The sequence below is a fragment of the Bos indicus x Bos taurus genome, chromosome 1, assembly GCF_003369695.1.
Source record: "Bos indicus x Bos taurus breed Angus x Brahman F1 hybrid chromosome 1, Bos_hybrid_MaternalHap_v2.0, whole genome shotgun sequence".
NCBI classification, from domain to species: Eukaryota; Metazoa; Chordata; class Mammalia; order Artiodactyla; family Bovidae; genus Bos; species Bos indicus x Bos taurus.
Genome location: NC_040076.1, coordinates 97,004,612 through 97,023,146, shown reverse-complemented (window position 1 = coordinate 97,023,146; position 18,535 = coordinate 97,004,612). Strand labels below are relative to the sequence as shown.

At 40.5% G+C, this 18,535-nt stretch overlaps 1 protein-coding gene across 1 annotated transcript; it reads left to right on the top strand.

Annotated features, from left to right (window-relative positions):
* The first annotated feature begins 2,980 nt into the window (after positions 1 to 2,980).
* On the top strand, positions 2,981 to 17,345 carry LRRIQ4 (leucine rich repeats and IQ motif containing 4). Its single transcript, XM_027552319.1, has 5 exons — positions 2,981 to 4,028; positions 9,338 to 9,511; positions 10,732 to 10,870; positions 12,360 to 12,556; positions 17,105 to 17,345. The coding sequence occupies exons 1-5, from the start codon at positions 3,009 to 3,011 to the stop codon at positions 17,252 to 17,254; spliced, it is 1,680 nt and encodes a 559-aa protein (XP_027408120.1). The 5' UTR covers positions 2,981 to 3,008; the 3' UTR covers positions 17,255 to 17,345.
* Positions 17,346 to 18,535: the final 1,190 nt, after the last annotated feature.

Below are 18,535 nucleotides of genomic sequence, written 5' to 3'. Positions count from 1 at the left end.
AGGCTACACTCCATGAAGTCACAAAGAGTCAGACATGACTGAGCAACTGACAATAATGCATATACAATATAAACAGCTTTCATAGGGCTATCAACTTGATTCCAAACACAAGTGGGATATGATTAATGTGAGCTAATACACACACAGAGACCTTCTAGGCAGGTCTCATCATGGAACAGGATGAATGTTAAGAGAAATAAGTTCTTTTATCTGTCTGGAAGCCCAGACATACTTGTGCTGCTGCTGCTGCTAAGTCACTTCAGTCGTGTCTAACCTTAATTAGAGTGGCCAGTGCACACAGATTTTCCCCAGATAACTCTGTTGGAAGACTGAAAAAGAAAAATCAAGCCTGAACCTTTACATCCAAGAAGATTTTAATTAAAACCAGGTTTCTGGAGAACAAATGATGTTAAAAACCCAGGTGAGGAAGTGACTGAGGGTCAGTCAAATGCTCTGCTCCTTCTCCCACTTCCTACTGTGTCTTGAGAAGAGCCTTTCGGTGGTTCTTTACTTGTGAAACAGGGATTGTAATAGTACCTCCTTCTTAGAGTTCTTGTGAGGATTAAATAGGTTAAGTAAAACCTAGAACAAGTAACTGTCCTTGGTATTCTCTATTTCTCTTTTATTTATAATTTCTTATTCTTATTTATATTATCACCTCAGTCTGAATACTGTCGATTGCCTAAAAGCCATCAGCATTGTCAGTCATTTGTATTTAGGAAATGAGATTTTATCCTGCAGGACTCTACACTGTTAGATAAAGACAAAAATGTTAGAGACAACTAGTCCTAGACATAATTTAATCCATGATACATCATCTCTCTTTTTTGGCCATGTGGCTTGTGGGATTCCCTGACTGGGGGATCAAACCCTAACAGGGGATCAAACCCAGGCGCATGGCATTGAAAGCAAGTAGTCCTATAACCACTGGACCACCAGGGAATTCCCCATCTTTTTCTTTCTTTAAATAACAGCCACACCACCTCATAACTCTTTGGGGGGCTGCTGCTGCTGCTAAGTCACTTCAGTCGTGTCCGACTCTGTGCGACCCCATAGATGGCAGCCCGCCAGGCTCCCCTGTCCCTGGGATTCTCCAGGCAAGCACTGGAGTGTGTTGCCATGTCCTTCTCCAATGCATGAAAGTGAAAAGTGAAAGTGAAGTAGCTCAGTTGTGTCCAACTCCTAGCGACACGATGGACTGCAGCCTACCAGGCTCCTCCATCCCTGGGATTTTCCAGGCAAGAGTACTGGAGTGGGGTGTCGTTGCCTTCTTTGTTTGGGGTGCTAGGTATATAGAAACAAGGATCTGAATCACACACTGCTGTGCTGCAAGGAGCAAAAACATTAAGTGTGGGGCTGGGAATTCACCCCTCTCCATCTTGACTGGGCCTCTATGCTGGATGGGAGGTCTAGTCCTCCAGCAGAAAAGACCCCACCCTAGAAGGCAAGTCAGAGATGCCACAGTCAACCCAGCCACCATCATGTCATAGTCCTTCCTGCCTTCCCCCTTAGGCTGTGCGTGTGTATGTGTGGGCATGTATTCATAACCAAGGGCTTGGTTTGGTTTAGTCACTAAGTCCTGTCTATCTCTTTTGCAACCCTGCGGACCTATTGTTACCAAGCCAGGTTCATTTGCCTGAGAACAAAGCAAGGCAAACAATGAGAGGTGGAGGTTTGCAGCAAAAAATGGGTTTATCATGAATCAGTCAAGCGAGGAGAAAGAACAAATCACAAATCCACCTCCCCAAAGACAAGGGGATATTTATGAGATATTTATGAGACAAAGAAGCAGGGTGGCCTGAGGTATGGGGAGCATGGGGAAAGGTGATTGTAGATTTTAAAAAGTGAGATAATTGTCCTTCTGTGCAGGCACAACTAAGCTATCCGCTGCCTCCTGGGATACATGCTCAGAATTTGGTGGCATTAGCTCACTCTGGGGGTAGAGTTCTCGAGCTTCTGATGGCAAATGGTCACCGATCAAACACGCATACCCAGGTACATGGTCAGTACTGCCAACCAGTCTTAACTGGCTGGGGTGCCAACTGGTCAACAGCTGACTCCAAGTTCCTGAAAAACAAACTGGGCAAACATATCAAGACACTTAGTGAGAGATACAATCCACAGTGATGGTGAAGGGTCTGTTAAAATTGTTTAGGCTACACAATGCTTTTTGTTAAAAACAAAAACAAAGTGAGCTTGGTCGGTGAAAACAGGTTAGTTTTTTATTTATTAAGCAAGTTATAGTTTAATGGATCTGATAACTACCCTTGGTTTCACAGATTCTAATCCATCATGCCAACTCACACATGGCTGTTACCTATGCCTATAGAAGGCTTGATCATCCACCTGCCAGTCCTAAAACTTAAAAGTTCTACCAGGCACGAAAGTGCCCACTGGTCTCTCCTTATTTAGAAGGGCAGTTCATCTCTTGAATTTAATTCTATTGGCCTTTACATCTACAACTTTATGCCAGATTTAAGGGAAAATGCAGTTTTTGTTTTGTTTTTTGGCTGCATGGCTTGCAAGATATCAGTTCCCCACCCAGGAATTGGACCTGGATCACGGCAGTGAAAGCCTGGAATTCTCTCCCCTAGACCACCAGGGAACTCCCCCAAATGCAATATTTTAAAATGCTATTTTTTCCTAGTGTTTTCTCAGTGTTTATGGTAAGAGCAATGATCTTTTGCAGCATTCTATACCTCCAACCTGAAAATAGAATCAAAATAGGCACTTCTAAAAACTGAAATTAGACAAGCCAGACAATTTTTTTATTAATATGAGTCAACCTAGGTTAGGAGAAAGAGGAATCTACACTTCGATTTATCTTCCAACATGAAACACAAAAACCTACATTTTATGTTGTGTCACAGTGAGCACTAAATTTAATCAACTAGATTTTAATTTGTTTCTCTTAAGGATACTAAATCTGGTGACAGGTAAAACTCATACATTTTTCTTTCTTTTCACAGTATTTCAGATTTTGAATATTTGAACTTTCCATCAGAATAATGTCAAGTGACAGCGAAAAATATGAACATTCGTCTAGAATTCAGCAGAAAAGTGATCCACAGCAGGTCTCTGATAGGATATTTTTCATTGACGCTTCGAATCAGAGCTTGCTTACTATTCCAGAAGACATTTTAGCATTAAGAGAATTAGAGGAAGTGCATTTGGAAAACAACCTGATTGCAGAAATCCCCAAGGATATTCAGCATTTAAGGAAGATCAGGGTTCTCTACCTGAACAAGAACAAGCTGAAGAATCTATGCCCGGAGATGGGAAGGCTGAGCAACCTAGAGGGCCTGGACCTGAGCGACAACCCGCTAGAAGCCTCGTCCCTGCCGGTGCTTAGCGGCATCCGCCAGCTCCGCGAGCTCCGCCTCTACCGCACCGACCTAGCGGACATCCCCGTTGTCATCTGCAAACTCCTTCACCATCTCGAGCTGCTCGGACTGGCCGGAAACCACCTGAAATCTCTGCCCAAGGAAATAGTGAACCAGACCAAACTGAGGGAGATCCACCTGAAGCATAACCAATTTGCAGCGTTCCCTCTGGAGCTGTGTGATCTCTACAACCTGGAGATCATCGACCTGGATAAGAACAAGCTCACGGTCATCCCGGAAGAGATTGGGAACCTGACGAAGCTGAAGAAGTTCTACGTGTCCTACAACAGCCTGGCTGTTCTCCCGGAGTCGCTGGGCCGGTGCACCAGGCTGTCGGTGCTGGACGTCTCTTACAACCGCCTCCACGCCCTCCCGCACACCCTGGGCGAGCTCTCGCAGATGACGGAGGTGGGGCTGAGTGGGAACCACCTGGAAAAGATCCCGCGCCTCCTCTGCAGGTGGACCTCGCTCTTCCTGCTCTACCTGCATAACACCGGCCTGCGGGTGCTGCGCCGCTCCTTCCGGCGCCTGGTTAACCTGCAATTTCTCGACCTCAGCCAGAACTTTCTGGAACATTGTCCGTTGCAGATCTGTTCGCTAAAGAACCTGGAAGTCTTGGCCCTGGATGATAATAAAATATGCCAGGTACTGATTCCTTTCCTGGCTGTCACTATGCTGCCTGGCCCTACATTGGTGTGGTTCCGTGTCTAAACATCAGAAAATTCGAGCTGAGTTTATGAGTGAAAATCGGGATTGACAGATCTCTCCAACAAGGTCATCATGTTACTTTTCCCGCCTGAATAGCAGTAGTAATCATAATGGTAGCTGATGTTTATTTGCAGTATGTAGGTGCCAGTCACTGGGCTAAATGTTTTTTGTGTATTATCACATTTAATCCTCACAATGACTTTTTAAAAATTTAAATAGTCTTTCTTTTTTAGGATAGTTTCAGATTTATAGTAAAATTGAGAACATATTTCAGAGAACTTTCATATATCCCACACTGAGATTCCCCAACAATTAACATCTTAGATTACTATGGTACATTTGTTACAATTAATAAACCAATATTGATACACTTTTATTCACTGAAGTCCATAATTTATCCATGTTTCCTTAGTTTTGATCTAATCTTTCTCCGTTCAGGATCCCATCCAGGTTTCTACATTACGTTTAGTTTTTGCACCTCCTTAGCTCTTCTTGGCTATGAGAGCTTTTCAGGCTTTCCTTGTATCTGATGACCTTGCCAGTACATCTCAAAACTGTAGGATTTGAGGATGTAGGATGCCCCCACTATTGGAATTTGTTTGATTTTTTTCTCATAAGACTGGAGTTATTGGTTATTGGGAGGAAATTAATTTATACATTTGTAATACATTTATATTGTCTTGTTACACTCTGCTTTCCTTCCTGAGATCTTCTGACTTCCTGCATGATTTTTTTCTTAAATTGCATACATTACTCACAATGATTTTCTGATGTGAGTGATATTATCCTCAATGATATAGGAGGAGAGTGAGGCATGGGGCTTTTAATGTGTCAAGGCCACACACCTGTACGTGATAGAGTCAGAATACCAATCCATAGCATTGGACTGCAGGGTTCATCTTCCAGAGTTCTGACACATGCAACCTTAGGCCCTAATGTTCCAAAATCAGATATCTGCAAAACCAGATCAGTCCCCAGAGAAGCTCTCCCATACGTGTGCAGGGTGGTGTGTTCAGACATTCATCATAGTATTGTTAATAATCATGGCTTATGGGCAATAATGTGAATGTCAGTTGGGAGAGGAATTTGCAAGTAAATTGTGATATATTTATAAAATGGAATACTATACAATAATTTAAGTGAACTGGAGCTGTATGTGCCAATGTGGATAGATCTCAAAACTGTGATGTTTATTAAAAGTAAAATACCAAATTACAGAATATTATGCCACATAGAAATCTTTAATCACACAAAACTACATACACAACATATAAAACATATTTTATGTCCCCTGCATTGCAAGGAAGATTCTTAACCTATGGACCACCAGGAAAGCCCCTTATTGTTTTTTAATATTTGAAAATTTGAAAGAACAGAGTTCTGTTAAAAGCAAAAGACTATTCTGGAGAGAAAGAACAGAAGGTTTAGAAACCAACAACGCTAACCAAATATCATGTCTGTTTTTCCTGGTTGTGAACAACACTCTTAATGTGTATCTCATACATTATAAAAGTCGTAGCTTTAAAGTTGTTTTTTGTGTTTTTTTTTTTGAATCTTTTACTTGATTTTCAACTTTTAGAACTTTGGGATTTTTTGTTTTGTTTTCCTCATTGTTAGAGAGTTTCAAAACTGGAAGTAAACATTTTGATGCTGACTTTAAGATTTGGGAAGAGGATCTAGTACTTAATTTCGACTTATTATAGGTAGCAACCCATCTTGGAGGATTTTAGAGGTTCTACGAGAAGGCCTCTGCCCATCCCCAACTCTTCTGCTGCCGATGTAAGAATTCCTGTTACAGTGAGCAAAGTCTGTCATTCCATAGTGGGAGTGAAAGTATCAGAATAGAAAGTGCCCTTGGGAAGTATAACACAGTTCACTTAAATCCTGTTGAGTCATGAATGATACCTAATCCTCTCCTGTGACTTTTTAAGAGGTCAGGGTGGAGGAGAGAATCACACACAAATGTGTGTGTGTGATTAGCAAAGATTCAGTTCAGTTCAGTCGCTCAGTCGTGTCCGACTCTTTGCAACCCCATGAACCGCAGCATGCCAGGCCTCCCTGTCCATCACCAAAGATTTCAGTTCAGTTCAGTCTCTCAGTCGTGTCTGACTCTTTGCGACCCCAGGAATCGCAGCACGACAGGCCTCCCTGTCCATTACCAACTCCCGGAGTTCACTCAGACTCACGTCCATTAAGTCAGTGATGCCATCCAGCCATCTCATCCTCTGTCATCCCCTTCTTCTCCTGCCCCCAATCCCTCCCAGCATCAGAGCCTTTTCCAATGAGTCAACTCTTCGCATGAGGTGGCCAAAGTACTGGAGTTTCAGCTTTAGCATCATTCCTTCCAAAGAAATCCCAGGGCTGATCTCCTTCAGAATGGACTGGTTGGATCTCCTTGCAGTCCAAGGGACTCTCAAGAGTCTTCTCCAACACCACAGTTCAAAGATTAGCCTCATCCAATACCAAGCTTTACTGCAAGTCAGACTGCACCGAAACGTGGATATGTTCAGTGTTACTATGTTGAACATGGAAATTTCCATGTACCAGCATTTATGATTCTTCAGTTCTTATGATGGTATTACTGTGTTTTTTGTCTTCCTTTCTAAATTTCCTATTATTCCAGTTCCTCTAGGAACCTCCCAGTCATTTCTCTCTCTAATGACATGTGACCTTTAAGCCAGCTTCTTCTCTCTCTCTCTCCCACCAGCCTGGTAGGCTGTAGTCCATGAGGTCGCTAAGAGTCAGGCATGACTGAGCGATTTCACTTTCACTTTTCACTTTCTCTCTCCCACCCCAATTTACCTCATGGACTTTTGGCACTTGAAGCCTAGCCAGTAGCTTTTTCTTGCCTAGGTGGAGACAAAAATAGCTGACTTTTCATGTAAACCTACATGGATTTTATGTGTATGGTCCATTCCTATTGTTGACTGCAAAAGTGATGGACAACCTAAAAGTTGAGTACTGTGTTTTATTTGGTGGACAGAACTGAGGACTTAAGCCCAGAAAGCAGCCTCTCAGATAGCTCAGAGGGACTGCTCCACCGAGATAAGGGAGGAGCCAGGATATGTAGGACTTTTCACAACAAAGAACACGTAGTCAAAACTTCATATGATTTAACTGTTAATTAAAGAAATTAATTCACAAATTCTGACTTCCCTGGTAGTTTAGTGGCTAAGATCCTGTGCTCTCAATGCAGGGGCCCAGGTTCAATCCCTGATTGGGGAACTAGATCCCACATGCCACAACTAACACCAGGTACAGTCAAGAAACAAAAACAAAACAAAAACATTCATCCCTAAAGAAAACCAAATTCTCAAGTTAATGAATTCAGTACTTTTCTATATATGGGAAGATGCAAGAGTCTGGGTTCATGGAAATCATGTATTTCAATGACTTCATTGAAATCATTCTTTTGATATGAGCCTTAGCTATCTAAGGCCAGTATTGTGTTCTTCCCATCCTGAGTTCCCTCAGGGTTCATGGTCCAGTGGTTGCAGTGGCTCAATGGTTGCTACATCCTTTGTTTACTGATTTGGCAGGCAACACTTTACATGCACACAATTAAGGGAGAAAACTCAAGTTTCAGAATGGCTACGGCTCAGTTATACTGTCAGCAATAATTGTTCTCACCTGATTCTCTGCAGGCTTTCTGTACATCCAAATTTATTTCTGCTATAATATGACTATGATGGTATTAATTATTGGCTCTTGAATATCTTGGGAAAAAAATCTTTAGATATTCAGTGGGCTTTTGAAAAAGTAATGCTAAACCCATGAACTAAGAATATAGCAGTACGAATAAAATGACTGGGTTATAATGAAGTGGTTAAGTTGATAAATCTTTCCCTGTTATTTAGGACTGCACTAAATGCAGACACTTTGCATTGAAGGGATCTAAGGGCCTGATGAAGAATTTTGAAATAGCAAAGAAGGAAAGCTTAAACATCAGTTTCTCTGGACATTGACTTGTTCTGAGTTTTCTTTTTCTAGATGTAAATAAAACTGAAAATGTTTTATAACTTTTTAAGAAAATAAGCCCTCACCTTACATAACAAAGAGGAAAATGCCTTATGGTTTATTCCAAGTGTTTGAAACTTTTGCCTATAGGTCAAAAGAAAGCCTACTATGGGGATAATCTATTCACTAATTATTTACCTATTCCACCCATCTAGGGAGAGGTTGGGTTGAGCTGAACTCTACTAACCATTCTCATGAAAAATAGAATGGCAGGTTAGGGAATGGGTGGAAGGAAAGCCAAGGTTTAAGCAGGGACCTATGAGGAAAGGTTGCCCAGTGAAGAATCAAGCCAGGTAACAGAAGTGGTTCAAAATGAATTAAGTTATTAACATTCAAGAGTTGGGCCTTTTTTTCCTACAAGAAAATAGGCATCTACATAACTTATTCAGTAGGGTGATTGTGTCATGTATTTAAAGAATGAGATTTTCCATGTGGTTCCAGAGGTCCAGCAAGAGGTCAATAGGGGATGTATTAGTGACACAGATTTTGACAGGAGAAGGAAATTGAGTATGTAGAAGGAAATCCAAGTGGTCTTTATCCAATGATCTTTTCATCCCAGGAGGTAGTGTTTAAGTAAGAGCTGGATGGCTAGCTATGTAACATATCCAACCACCATAGAAGAGGGTAAGAACAGGGACCTTTTTAAGGCCTTCCAACTCTGAAAGTCTAGGAATCTGTGCAATGCCTGCCTAATACCAGGGCACATAGCCTTGTGATTCACTGCAGGGAAGAAGATATGATTATAATGGTCTTCATTGTTTCCTTCCAACTGGTATTTTAACTAAGGTTTCAAAATTGCTGACCTAAAGCCTTTTAGGATGGATATTACGTCACTAAATTGATCAGTGCCAATAACTGAATTAATTATGAATATTATAGTTGCAATAGTATACTAATAAGCTTTGTACTTTTTCTTTCAGTAGTGTCAAGCATTTGCTATACCATAGTTGAAAAATTTGCAATAACATAGGTTAAAAATTGCTCTAACTTTATCCAGAGCATGCAAGTAAAGAGCACAGAGGTTGGGGGAAAAGTAGAACTCCAGACTTTTGATCTACAAGTACAAATACCATAGATGCAAACATATGGGCCAACTTTGCATCTGCCGGAGACGCTAAATTTCTCCCTTTTTAAAAAAAAAAATCTTCCTCAAAACTAAAAGCCCAGTTTATTTTCTTACTTTTAAAAATAATCCTGATCTGAAACTTATCTTTTTGAAATATTTCCAGTTACCTTCAGACTTCGGTTCACTTTCAAAACTGAAGATTCTTGGACTAACGGGAAATCAGTTCTCTTCATTTCCAAAAGAGATCCTTTCTTTAGCGTCTTTAGAGAAATTATACATTGGCCAAGATGAGGGAGCCAAGCTTACCCATCTGCCAGAATGCATTAAGAGACTACAGGTAAGCCTCCCCAAATGAGCAGGCAAAGAAGTATATGCCCACTGATTCCTTGGCTGATATGAGAAAACATGGTTGTATTCTCACAGGTTGCATGTGGAATCATCTATACTAGATTTCTAGCTCCCAACAAGTCATTATTACACTTTGAGGCTTCCACTGTCTTCCTGAACAACCACAGGATCCACACTTGAACATTTTATTGTGACTGGTCTTGTATATGTCAGGGCATACTCATTCCTTCTGTGTGGTTTGGCATGTTTTATTTGCAAAATTGAGCCATATCACTCTCCAATTAATTTCCACTTTTAAAAAGTATTCTCTGAAAGTTGTACTACTTTGAAGTTAAAGTGTCATATAGATGATGTGGCCAGGAATCTGCATTTTGCATGAGTCTGATTCCCCTTCCTGCATGGTGGAAAGCATATCATGGTTTATTTAACCATTGCAACAGGTTCATGCTGAAGGTGGGTCCACAGAACTATGCTAAACCCCAGAAGAGCAACATAACATTATTCAAAGTAGCTATACCAATGTGTCTTTATGTATGCATGCTTTAAAGCATGATTTTTTCATGTTCCTGGTGCTACACTTTTAATAATAATCAAGTAGGTGTAAGCCACTACATAGCTCCCAGCCATGGACTGAGTGATGACATACACAGCGCGGGTACTTCTCACCTGTTCCTAATTCTTGGTTCCTTTGCTCTGTGTTCACAGAACTCCTTTCATCAATTTGCTCCTTATACGTGTCATGCCACACTCTCCAGAATTTTAGGGTGAAATGCAAACATTAAATTTTTACCCAGTGAATCTGAAAATAGTCAACCTGTTCTCTGTACATTTTGGCTACTTCCGCATGGGCAATGCTGGATTGATAACTGAGGCAATTGCAGTTCTATAGCAACTGCCACAGATAATTAACTATTAAAAGGGAACAAATTATATTTGTATTTAAATGATCCAAATTGTTTTTCTGCATTAAGTTATAGTGAAACAAATAAACACTAGATTCCCATGTTCTCTTTTCCCTACATACCTGGAACCATGACTAATGGCTTAACTAAGAATAATTATATTTTTTTGTTGATGATTCTTTAAATGTGTTTTCCCCTTAATCCTAATGAATAATATTCTCATTGAAAGAACATGGGAACTCATAGGTGATTCTAGTTACCATAATTCTTTTATTATGGTATGATAACATACTCTTCTGTTATTCAGAATCTTAAAGAGCTGTATATTGAGAACAATCATCTCGAATACCTGCCTGTATCCTTGGGATCAATGCCTAACTTGGAAATTCTTGATTGCCACTGCAATCTAATTAAGCAACTCCCAGATGCTATTTGCCAAGCACAAGGTGAGAAATCTTTGTAGATCTACAACCCAGTGGAGTTTGACTAGCATTTCCCATGATGGAAGGCATCCTTGTACTACTAAAGATCAGTCTGAATGTTGAGGAGACTTCTTTGGTGGCTCAGACGGTAAAAGCTTCTGCCTACAGTGCAGGAGACCTTGGTTCAATCCCTGGGTTGGAAAGATCCCCTGGAGAAGGAAATGGCTACCCACTCCAGTACTCCTGCCTGGAAAATCCCATGGACGGAGGAGCCTGGTAGGCTACAGTCCATGGGGTCACAAAGAGTCAGACATGACTGAGCAACTTCACTTTTCAATGTTGAGAGTTTAGACCTACCCCGTAATCTCCTTGCAGAGCTTCTTAGTTGGTGATATGGGGAAGGCGATGTACCTGATTGGTACAGCTAAAAGCCACACAAAGGCAGTTAGTTTATTGGGAATTGAAAAGAAAATATCAACTGCTTTGAAGATTGGCATTCATCCTCATAGCCATTATACCGTGAACCAGAACTTACTGAATACCTATTATCTGCCAGAATTTGGGCTTGGGGATCCTGTAGTAAATTTGCATTAGATCACTAAGTCACTTATGAGAGAAAGGAAAAGGATTGACCCAGAGTAATAATATTAGCAAGGCAGTTGGGGCTGAGGGGGGTGGACCTATTTGATTGCCATGAAAAATCATACATCATTCATATTTGAATATGCAAAGATTTTCCACTAGGCTAAACCACTCTGTGTTTGTAAAATAACAGGTTTTTGCTGAGATCCTCCTAGAACCAGATTTTAAAAAATGTTTATTTGCCATATTGTGCTGAATCTTCAGGTTTATAGATATATTTTAAAACTGTGACTATTTTTTAATGAAAAAAAGATGAAGGAATATGAGTGGATTCTGTTGCCTACTCATGGGCCATTCCAAGATTGGCAGCAGGACTTCCCTAGTGGTCTAGTGGTTAAGAATCCACCTATCGATGCAGGAGTCACGGTATCAATTCCTGGTCTGGGAAGATCCCACAAGCAAGTAGGCCCATGTACCACAACTACTGAAACCCAAGCTCCCTACAGCCAGTGCTCTGCAGCAAGAGAAGACACTGCAAAGAGAAGCCCACGCCCCACAGCTAGGGTGTAGCTCCCACTTGTTGCAACAAGAGCAAGCCTACATGCAGCAACCAAAACCCGGCGCAGCAAAAGATAAATTCAAAAAAAAGCATGGCCACAGGGTTGGATCTGCGACACTCCTTAGTCATCTCCTGATTCTGTCCTTAATCTCTGGAGGAATGGAACAGTCTCAACATTTTTTAGTATTTACTATTTTCCTGTCTCTAACACTTATTTACACTGACTTCAACAACTCTGAGTTGTTATAAAACATTAAATTTTTTTGTTACATGGTCTAACAGGACATACACATTTCAAAGTGTTTGGACTAAGCAATGCATGCTTTAATTTTGCTAGTTTTTAAGACATTATTTTTTAAAAATTAATTTCAGCTTTGAAAGAATTACGGTTCGAGGACAACTTGATCACTTATCTTCCAGAGAATTTGGATAGTCTAGTGAATCTAGAAGTTCTGACACTAACGGGCAACCCCATGGAAGAACCCCCAATGTCGGTGTGTGCCAAAGGCACTGAAGCTGTGTGGGAATACCTTAGAGAAAGGAGAAATATGAAAGAATTGGCAACAAAGGTAAAATAAGCAACGATTTTGAATAACATATTCACAGTTGCTCGGAGTAGGGTATTGCTAAACTTTACAGATTATCCTATAGGGCTGCTCTTTGCACATCTACATTTTGAGAATTGTGATTCTTACTTATTGAATATTTTTACATCCCCAGGCCTAAGCAAGAGATTTTTAAACAAAAATCCTAGCATGTTTTTGTCTTTTCTGTTCCTTTTCTCTTTGTCAGATAAGAAGCCAACAAACAGGCAAAAGAAACCAAAACTTCAAACCCCTAAATGATCTAAAACTGTTGGACTAATCACTGGAGTGAAAGGCTTATGTTAACTCAGTCAGATAAGCCTGAAAAGTTAAAAATGAAAGCACTGTGGAGCACAGGTCTAGAGGCCAGAGTTGTGCTCTGCCACCAACATAGCTTCAAAGGGTTAAGATCTTCATTGCCTACTAAGCCAGTGGAGACATAAGGATACCCCAGAGCCCAGGAATGTGTCCACTACAATCAGTATTCAGTATTCTCCGTTCAGCTGGTCCAGGCCTGCGTCATCTCACACCCAGATGACTGCATTAGTCCTCCAACTAGTGTCCCTTGTTACTTGCCTGCTTCCCCTACCATATATTCTTCCACTGAGCAGTCAGACCTACGCTGTTGAAACCTAGGTCAAATCTTGCTGTACTTTGCTGAAATCAACAACTCTCCATTTTACCCCGAATAAAAATTAGTCTTTGGTTTGTAAGACTCTTTATCAATGGCCCTCAATCAAATCAGACCTTACACCCTCCCTTCTCTAATAAATATTATGTGAAACTTCCCTTACTCTTTTTAAATTAGACTCATAGATAACATAAACTACCATAAACATAATTTTAATAAATCAAAATGATGCCCAAACTGTAATACAAAAGAAAAGTAGTTTGTATTGAAATATTAATTTTAGTATGTATATACTCAGGGATGACTACACTGGAAGAATGAAATTACTTAACCATTTTTAGGATACTTCCTAGAAGTATTTTGAACAATGTGCCCTCTTGCACATTTTAAAATTGAGATTAGACCTTTTTGTGTCATTAAGTTTAGTCATTGCAAAGGATTGACTTTGATATCAGTAAACATCAATTTACAAAATATTTGAACAAACTCTTACTTGACATGCAAAAATTTTGTCATTTATTTTTCTTCTTGAACATGTATTTCCATTCTACTTTCCCTTTAGAATTGACCTTAATATGTGTGTGTGTGTGTGTATATAATCTAAATAATTTACAGATCGCCTTTCATATTTCTAGGCTACAAAAGTTTTATGTAAATTAAACTTTTTTTCTATGATCATAGCATTTTAACATTCTGGATTGAGTCTTTGTGCAATTAGTAGTAGTATAAAATTGACCAAAACAATATAAAATCTGGTATAAATTTTGATATTCAATTATTTGATATATAGGATTTTTGGAAAGATTTTTTTTCACATAGTTTATATATTGTTGTTGTTCAATTACTAAGTTGTGTCCACCTCTTTGTGACCCCCTGGACTGCAGCAAGGCAGGCTTCCCTGTCCTTTATTATCTCCGAGGGCTTGCTCAAATTCATGTCCATTGAGTTGGTGAAGCTATCTAACTTTCTCATCTTCTGCTGTCCTCTTCTCCTTTCGCCTTCAGTCTTTCCCAGCATCTGGGTCTTTTCCAGTGAGTCAGTTCTTCACATCAGGTGGCCAAAGTATTGGAGCTTCAGCTTCAGCATCAGTCCTTCCAGTGAATATTCAGGGTTTATTTCCTTTAGGATTAACTGGTTTGATCTCCTTGCAGTCCAAAGGACTTTTAAGAGTTTATATGTCCTTGCATAAATATTACTTATTGCTAGAATGAAATAGGGTTTGGCATCAGTTCCATTCCTATTTTTTATTTTACAGAAGAAATGCTGAGAAAGCTTGTTCAAATTCATAAGTTGACAAGGAAAAGAATGGAAAAAATTTGTTTGCCTGTATTGTTTTGCTTTAAATGGCAGTGCTTCACACATCTCTGAATTCCTTCCAGATATAGCCCCCAGAAATTAGATAGTAGGCTCTCAGCTGACCAATCAACTTCAATTTTCTTGAAGGCAAAGAGCTGGAAATCACCTCTCTTATAAAAGGATTGGTTATCCAGTCCTTAGAGCCAACATCAATACAACTGTTTTGAATTATCCCTTTTTCAGTGCCCCCAAGGTTTTTGGAGTCTTGGGCAACCCACCCTGGTCAGATTCAAATGGATGAGGGGCTGCCAAATGGGGAGTTGTGAAGGGGCAGTGGGACTTGAGGTGGGACTGGAGGGTCAGCAGTTGTGTTCCTTGTCAGACACATTTTAGGGAGGGGGACGGATGAGAGTTTAAGCTCTGGAAATGAGTTGCTTCTAACATATCCAAGCCTGCACAAGCTTGGAAAGTCTCTGTGGACCAAAGTAAGGGGTGCACAATTGAACTCTGTTGAATCTTAACACGCAAAAAGCCTTGTGAATTTCCAGAATCCCTCTCCTGGGCACTGCTGCTGCCCTGGAAAGTCACCACCTTAGCTGGTCTGCTGCTTTCAGGTTCCGTCTCATCCTTCCCATTTTCGCTCTACTTCAAGCCTCGTGCGTGCTTCTGCCTCTCTGTCCAGAGGTGCTTCCCCCCAGGTGTGGGCAAGACTGTGGCCCTCACTTAGTTCAGTCTCTTCAAATATCCATACACCTGTCCTCAAGCCCCCTTATATAAAACAGCATACCTCCACCCACCTCATTCATTCATTCATTCAACACAGTTACTGAGCTGCAACTATGTACCTGGCACCGTTCTAGGCACTGGAAATACATTACTGAACAAAATGGGCAAATATTTCTGTCCTCTATTGCTTAAAGCCTGATGTGGTGAGAGTAAGAACATGAAGTGTAACACATAATATATGTTAGAAAGTGATTTCTAAGTGATGTTAGAAAGTGATTATGTTGTTTCTAACATAATCATATGTTAGAAAGTGATTAAGTGGTATTGGAAAAAAGTTCAAGCTAAGGAGAACTGAGGTTGCCAAAAGTTGTGTGTGTGTATGTGTGTGTGTGTGTGAGTGTGTGTGTGTGTGTATTATAGGGATTTTATTTTATTTTATTTTTTGGTCAAAACATGTATTTAGATAGGAAAACCCTGGTAGGGTTCAGACTGCTCTTCCATTTCACTGGACTACGAAAGTAGCCACTTACTCTATTTAGTCTCCTTCCATCTGATCTTGCTCTGTTAGCTGCTGCTTCTTTTTATTTTTTTTTAATTTTTATTTTATATTGGGGCCTAGTTGATTAATAATGTGTTGATCTCAGGTCTACAGCAAAGTGATTCAGTTATACATATACATGTGTTAATATCCTTTTTCAAATTCTTTTCCCATTTAGGTTGTTACGTAACACTGAGGTCTTCTTTGGTTCTGGTGGTGTTCTGTCTCTCAATCTGTGTGCTGGTTACCCTAGTGTAGTCAGTTTATGCAAATTCATTGATTTGTCCATTTATGGGCTTCCCTGGTGGCTCAGTCAGTAAAGAATTTGCCTGCAATGCAGGAAATGCAGGTTCAATCCCTGGGTTGGGAAGATCCCCTGGAGAAGAACACAGCAACCCACTCCAGTATTCCTGCCTGGAGAATCCCGTGGACAGAGGAGCCTCGTGGGCTACAGTCCGTGGGGTTGCAAAGAGCTGGACAGGACTGAACTGACTGAGCACACACATATACACATTCCACAGACAAAATGCTCTTGGTCTCAAAAGGTGAAAAGGACCTTGGGAGAAACACTCCACAGAGAAAGCATGGGCTGTCTCAGAAGGCAAGAGACCAGGACTTGAGTTTTATTCTGAGAGAAATGGGGAGCCACTGGCAGGTATGAAGAGTCTACTAGAGAAGGGATGTTCCTGAGTGGATATTAGGAAAGAAGATCTCAAGAACAAGTGAGGGCTGTATAGCACAGGGGACTCTGCTCAGTATTATGTGGCAGCCTGGGTAGGGGGGCATTTAGGGGAGAATGGATATTTGTATTCGTTTGGCTGAATCCCTTCTTTGTTTACCTATAACTATCAAAATAGTAATTGGCTATACCCCAATATAAAATAAGTTCAATTAAAAAAAAAGAACAAGCGATGATTACCTGTAGGTAGGAGCACAGGTGGTCCCAGAACAAGAGAGAAGGCAGAATACAGGCACACCCATTCCCCTTGCTGTGCACTGTTATCTCCGTGGCACTTGTCACCATCTGTCAGATTATACAGTCATGTGTTTCTTGTTTATCGTCTTTTCCCCTCACTGGAATGTGAGCTCCACCGACTAAGTGATACTGATAATTCAACTGCTGTTTCCCTAGAACCATGCCTGGCATGTAAGAGCACCAAATACTTCAAAAAAGGTCTTTGCCTGGATGACTGGCCAACTGAAAAAGAGAGAAGATAAGGTTTAGAGTTCTAGCTATATTCCATTCTCCGTATTTTGAAAATCACATATCGCATACCAGAACAAAGAGCTGTAACCGTCCCCAGTCCATTGTGATGTGAGCTGATGCTGTTCTTATTTTCAGATTCAGGCTTGGTGGCGTGGAATGATGGTACGCAAAGGACTTGGGAGATTTGAAGAACTGCTAAAATTGCAAAAGAAGGGAAGGAATTCTCCAAAAGATAAGAAAGGAAAGAAAGATGTAAAAGGAAAACCTGTAAAGAAAAATAAATAATCCTATAAATGTACGAATTGAGGTAATGAAACCTGGTGGATTAAGAAGGCAAAATCTCTAGGAATTAGATGCCTATCATACAAAAATTACTCACAGAGTTACAGTTACATAGAAAAATAAAGATTCTTTTACTGAAATGTTTATGGATAAAATGCTTTGATGTCTGGGAATTGCTTCAGAATAATATCAGAGAGAGATAAGTGTAAATGATCCAAATGAACCAATATGTGTGCTTAGTCACTCAGTCATGTCTGACTCTTTACGACCCCATGGACTGTAGCCCACCAAGCTCCTCTGTCCGTGGGATTATTTTCCAGGCCAAAATACTGGAGTGGGTTGCCATTTCCTTCTCCAGAGGATCTTCCCTACCCAGGGATCGAACCCAGGTCTCCTGCATTGCAGACAGATTCTTTACTGTCTGAGCCACCAGGGAAGCCCTAAAATGAACCAAGATCAGCCATAAATTGGTAATTGTAAAAGCATGTGATAGGTACATGGAGGTTCACTATACTATCATGTCTACCTTAAAAACTCTTAATTATGAAACAATTCATAGGACGTTCCAAAGAAATGTACAGAAAGGTCCACGCACCCTTCACCCTTCCTCAGTGCTGACATCCTGCATGACTATGGGAAGTACCATCCACAGAGCTTGTTCAGATTCCATCACTTATACACGCACTGGTCACTTGTGTGTGTGTGTGTGTGTGTGTGTGTGTGTGTGTGTGTGTGTAGTCCAGTGCAATTTTCTTACATGTAGCTTTTGTGTAGCCACCACCACGATCAAGATACAGAATTGTTCTATCACCACTTGTGCTATTACTCTCAGTCCCACCTACCACCTCTCTCTCTTCCAGCCCCTAACCTGTAGTTTTGTTATTTGAGGAGGCTCATATAAATGGAATCACATAGTAAGTAACATTTGGGGACCGGCCTTTTTATTTTGCATAATTCACTTCCAGCCCATCCAAGTGGTGCATGTAACAATAGTTCATCCTTTCTGGTTGCTGAGCGGTATTGCATAGTTTGCTCATCATTCACCCATTGAAAGGTGTTTCTCTGTTTCCAGTTTTTGGCTGGTTTGAATAAAGTTGCTCCGAACATTTATTCAGAGAAATGAAGAATTATTACCTAAAACATCCCCATTTATACTAATCAAGACCCCCTCACCCTGATGACTTTTTCTTTTGGAATAATATTGATTTCAAATTCAACATGTCCTTCAAGCAATGATTATAATGTGAATTATTAGTGTAGCAAGAAAAAAGCAAAACATAATCT